This window comes from Limulus polyphemus, unplaced genomic scaffold, assembly GCF_000517525.1.
Source record: "Limulus polyphemus unplaced genomic scaffold, Limulus_polyphemus-2.1.2 Scaffold493, whole genome shotgun sequence".
Lineage (NCBI taxonomy): Eukaryota > Metazoa > Arthropoda > Merostomata > Xiphosura > Limulidae > Limulus > Limulus polyphemus.
The window spans coordinates 239,574-245,624 of record NW_013666103.1 but is presented as its reverse complement, the minus strand read 5'-3'; the positions used below and the strand labels follow the sequence as shown (position 1 = coordinate 245,624).

At 31.1% G+C, this 6,051-nt stretch overlaps 1 protein-coding gene across 5 annotated transcripts in view; it reads right to left on the bottom strand.

The window, feature by feature from the left end:
* LOC106458618 (cullin-2-like) overlaps positions 1-6,051 on the bottom strand; it is a 64,675-nt gene that overhangs the window by 24,044 nt on the left and 34,580 nt on the right. For all 5 annotated transcript variants that reach the window (XM_013918142.2, XM_022384884.1, XM_022384883.1 and 2 more), the window contains 4 exons: positions 4,807-4,969; positions 4,390-4,514; positions 760-867; positions 206-268 (listed from right to left, as the gene is read on the bottom strand). In XM_013918142.2, coding sequence (XP_013773596.1) covers positions 206-268; positions 760-867; positions 4,390-4,514; positions 4,807-4,969 — 459 coding nt within the window. The remainder of the gene's footprint in view (positions 1-205; positions 269-759; positions 868-4,389; positions 4,515-4,806; positions 4,970-6,051) is intronic.

Here is a 6,051-nt window from a genome sequence, read left to right as displayed (position 1 = left end):
AAAAAAAAAAAAAAAAAAGTCATCAAAACTGTTCATAAAGTTCAGGTGATGATGAGAAACACCAAATGCAATTCAAAACAGCAGCAACACTATTTCATAAGCTTGGAATAACTACAAAGTGCATGAAAAAAAAAGGCTTAAGACAAAATTACACAAGTTGTTCAGTGAATTACTAATTGAAATGACCAGCGAAATATGTATTTACCAATTCTGGAGAGCGGCAAGGATGCTTAGGATTAGTTCTGTGATTAATTACAGTTGCACAAGCCTAGAATACAGAAAATGGTTTAAACAATCCAGTCTATAAAAAAAAAATCTTGCTACATATATACACAACAACACTTGAATACACAATGTGCTTTCAATTTCAATCATTTTCATAATGGCCAAAAAAAAATAGTTGTAAAATAAAATTCCCGATTCATTCAATGTTTAAACTAAATTTCTTGCATCTACACGTGTCATATATCTAACTAACAATTAACTGAACCATCCAAGATCAGTATTGTTTGAAGTAAATTTTTCTTAAAATTGCATGCATGGTTTATGTAGTTTACATTTAAATGATTCATAAAACAAGTAACTTTTAAAATGAATATCTTTATTGAAACTGTGTGTAAATTTTACTTAATTAACTGATCTATTTAAAACAAGTATCATTTAAACTAAATATTTTTATTAAAGTAACAAGTAGCTTACGATGGTAACTATCACTTAACTGATCCATCCAAAATCCATGTTATAGTCAGAACATATTACCTTATCTAAAGCACCAATGAACTGCTGGTCACCATGAAACACCTCTTTAATGAGCTGTTGAAATTTGTTGTGAACTTCTAATACGGATTCAACAAACATCTGAGGTATCTGTTTGAAAAAACGTGTAATGAATATCATAATCTGCAATAACAATAAACTTTCAACTACTGTATGATAAAGTAGTATATTTACAATTACTGTCTGTGTCAAAATTGGCAATATTATTCACTTAAAGATAACAAACCTCAATTAAAACATTTTGAAAAATAAATGAAATAACTTTTAAATATATAATTTTCTAATAATCCTAGATTACTGAAAACCATCAGAAAAACATTTTGTTGGAGCCAAAAACTAGGTACACAGATGCTGAGTACATTATATCAAAATAATTTTGGAGCCTTACCATGTCATTACTGTCCATGTTGTCACATAAAGTCATGCTCTACCTGAGAACCATGCATTTTGATAACATTCCCACAAAGTTTTCATTGCAAAAAAAACAAAAAAACAGGCTCCATTGTAATGCCATCATGTCCAAAGTACACCACTCCTCCACATCTAGTGTACAAGGATAATGGTTTTCCAGTGCCCACTTCAACAGTCCAATTGCCGAGAAATCAATAGGTGTCACATCTGACAACTTTACCAGTATGTCTTTGTATAATAAAAACTCATTTGCACTTTCAGCTGCTTGAAGCATGCTTGTTTTGTTTTGTTTGTTTTGAATTTCAAGCTAGCCATCCCTAATTTAGCAGTGTAAGACTAGAGGGAAGACAGCTAGTCATCACCACCCACCGCCAACTCTTGGGCTACTTTTTGACCAACGAATAGTGGGATTGACTGTCACATTATAATGCCCCCACGGCTGAAAAAGCGAGCATGTTTGGTGGGACAGGGATTCGACCTCGCGACCCTCAGATTGTGAGTCGAGCGCCCTAACCACCTGGCCATGCTGGGCCTTGAAGCATGCAATGGCTGAATGGATGTTTAACAGAAGCAATTTGTTCACAAGTAAGTTGTACAACTTTTACAGACTGAAATATTTATTATGTTGCTTAGTGCTGCTGGGGATATATGAATGGCTTTTACCACTGACTCTTGTGTTTGTGGATTCTCACTTATTACAAGATGCTATACTTTGTTTACCATGGCTAGTTTATAACTTCTTACACGTCTCTTTCTGGATGGTCTTGGTTCCCCAAGTTGGCCTATATGCACCTTACAAATTCTAAGTCACCAAACTGACACATCTTTATGACTTGAATGTATGAATATTTTGTTGGAAAAAGCAGTTAATTACCCTTCCCAGATGTGATCAATTTTTGGTGGCATTACACTACTTACAAATGTCGATGTCAAAATGTAGTTCTGGTACATTCCATACCACTGCACCTTTATATATCTATTGTTATTGTCATTAGACTTGTTGATTTGTATGTTGAAAATACTTTTAATATAATGTATGCAACCCTCTATAGTTTATAATTATGTTTAATTTTGGCTCATAAATTTTAATTATCTTATGATAGTAAGATATTTTCTAATAATGATGTATTTCAACAAACGTTCATTAGAATATCAGAATTACTGGGATGGTACACATTAAGTCACTAGTACTACAAATGATACATTCAATAAATAACCTTCCCTCTTTGAAGATCCATATGATCCTTTTCTTTTATAGCATCTGGCCTCCAATTAGCTACTTACACTTATAAACCAAATACATACTATCTGTATCAACACTGGCAATATTTTTCATTTAATCACTAATGTATTTGTCATGATGCATAACTTTTCATTTTCAGATACTTGTTTTAAACAGTAAACAGAAAACATCCAGCAACCTGGCTAAACCATAACATGGTTGGTTGTGTCTCAATCTACATTCTCTAAAGTTCAAGAAATATTTGCTCTTAATATACTTTTAACACATATAATTATAGCAATTTTATTGAAATGTTTCATTAAAAATTTTTTTCTAAACTCACTATACAAAATCATATTTGGCAAATAAAACATGTCTTTCAATAACATTATCATTATTATTTAAGCTGGGTCAAAAATTCAAGCATAAACCACTCATCACAGCCTTCAATGAAGCAAAAACATGCATTTCTGATGTTAACTCAGCATATTGTATATATATATTATTTTTTTTTTCAATTTTGCATCTAAACATAATTATAACATAAATTATCATTTAAGAAACACCATCATACACAAAAATAACTGAAAATTCAAACTAAAATTAGAAAAAAATCTTAAACTCTCTATTTCTCTGTTCTCAATACATTTTGAACCATTTTTATTTAACTTGAAATGAATGGATAGTTATTTAATAGTAAATTTACCATTACGAAATTTAAACTTCTAGAATATGTACATATATATATATATATATATATATATGCTACAAATCTAATCTGGTTAAACAATATGTCCAATACCAAATCAACTAATTAGTAAAGAAATTTATTAAAATTATTCAAACTTTTGAAAGTTGTCCAAAATAGTTTTTTTTTTTCTTCCAGAGTAAAGACCAGACTTCTTTGAAAGGTAGGATAATTTTTCCTTCTTTTATTGCATTTCATTTCTTCTCTCTATTTTAATTTACTGAGATAAATTATTTTAATCAACCAAAAAATGTAATGTTTGTGTCCTTGATTTTACTTACTTATTCTGGGCAAATCAGCAATATTGACTTTGTGTTTTAACTACTTCCTTTCACTAAAACAATTTTTCATTTAATATCTAAGACAATAAGATCTTCTTTAAATAAAACCTTTGATGTTACTTAGATCAATGGTAATTGTAGTTCTGTATCAAATACATATATGTGTGTGTGCTGAATACTGCTGGTGAAAGCAACAATAAATTTGAAAATATCTGACCAGCTTGTGATTGCTCATGATTTGTGAAGATTAAGTATTTAACTAGCACATACATGTTACTTCTCTTGGGCAAATACATAAATACCCCTATGAATACTAGGTAATAGTGTGTTAGTGTTAGTTAAAACATAGCATTACTAATTTTTTATCAAATATCAAAACAATAGAAAAACTATTATGAAGAAAAACATCTAATGTTCTGATTGTAAATTATTCACTTTCTTTGTAAACAACTTTTGCTATTAGCAATCAGGCATATACAAGATAGTGATGTATTGAACAAAATTAGATAATCAAACAATGGCACGTTTTTGCTCGTTGTGTGAATTTTAAAAACATAGTTCTTTCTGATATTTAAATCAAACAGTGTGTTCATGAAACATACATATTACTGCATCAGAAAAAATGCAAAGTCACTCATCAAAGAATATTAACTAAAATTAACTTTATTACAGGGTCAGCATCATGCATACTAATGTACCAAATGTATCATGTTTATCTTAGGTCAAAATTATGAATAAATATTTCTAATAACGACATGATCAAACACCCATATTAAATACATTTATTAAACCCTTATGCATTGATAAATATATTAATATTATTCAAGATTGTGTTATTAAGTGTTTACAGCTTATTACATAAATAAATGGATGATGGATAATTCTATCAGAACAACACTACTTTTAAGTGTTATGAGGTCCAGAAGAAAACAAGGATTGTGTTGACTTACATTATCACCTCGAAGGCTGTTGACAGATTCAAGTCCAATCCGTGTTATATGTTGTTGAACTTGTCTAATGAGAGCATCAGGTCCTCCATGTACAGGTTTCAGCAAAGTATACATATTCTGTAGATCTGTATCGATCATAAAAATAAACAAATTTTCACGATCTAAGAGAAATGTACTGCAAAAACAAGAAGTATAATATATTGAATTAGAATAAATTCATATATTTTTATTATCTATATCAAGTAGTTTTAAGGACTTAACCAATTTCAACAGACCATGGAAGCACAGCACAATGACAAGATTGGTTTTTCTACGGTTCAACAGTTATTAGCATCTAATGAGCTCAGAGCTTTCCCTTGATATCACATATCTGTGATGTTCATATTTACTAAATGCCAGAACCAGTTTTTACAATACCTTTTTTCCTCTCTTGCTGCACCATGGCTACACACTCCCCATGTAAAAACTGGAGGTGGTCTGCCACCATTCTTTGTTCACATTCCTCTGTCACACGTGGATAAGAGCTTGGATGAAGAAACTTTCTACTCCTCAAATTTTCAGAATCGAGCCGTTGCAAAACCTTTGATTTCACACATGCACACAAAAAACAAACATTAAACTTATATGACTAATAACTCATTATATATACAAAAAAAAATTTTAGTACTACAGAAACAACTGGATTTACACTGAATTATCAAAAGTATTACGACAGTACATCCAAACTCGAAATCATCTTTTCCAACCTACATTTACATATTTTTTTGACACTGCAAAACAGCAAGTTCTTTATAAAGATATGCAGCAGGTATAGAATCTCAATTCTAATCAAGATGTTGCAAGTTAGAGAGCTGAATGAACTTCAACATAGAATGATTATTAATTGCCAGATGAGGGATACGAGAGTTTGCATCATTTACATCACACTGTGGGTAATATCCTTAGGAGATGGAAGACATCAGATCCTGTCAATGTAGAAATCAGGACAGACAGGCCAAAATTAATGACATATCTAGTCATAAAAACATAAAACATGTGGTAAAGATTAGCTACACATCTGGCACTAACCATATGCATATGAATAGGTCAAAGTGTACGTCATGACCTTTTACAGTTTTATTAAATTTTGAATGTAACAATTTTATTACCAATTTATGTCAATAAACTTGGCATCAAAACAGGGTTTATAATTCAAATGTTTATATTATCTATGTTTTACTTCTTAATTTCAAAAGAAAATATTTAAAAAATTCTCAAACTTCAGTTCTCTCTATCAAACGATATGTGTCTGCTCTGTAACCCCTTCTTTAGATTTTATATCCTCAATAGTACACCTTTCAGGGTGTCCAACCAATGAGAAATAAAAACAACACATAATTACAAGCAACAAGATAAAATTTGAACCTCCTATCTTCTCAACTTGCTGAGATATCTATAAGCTTGTCAAACCCACCAGAGAAGCCTCTCCTATCTGTCCTGCCTTTCGAGACAGTTACATATATCATCTATATGTATTGTTGCATCAGCGAAGTCACGTGACTAGTGTCACACCACGTTTCTAGAAATATCCTGTTCCTTCGGGAGTGCTCTAGCATTTGCTAGATTGGGGGGTGGTCTGGTATATATAAGATGGTCACGGCGTGACGTGATAAAGTGTGTAGG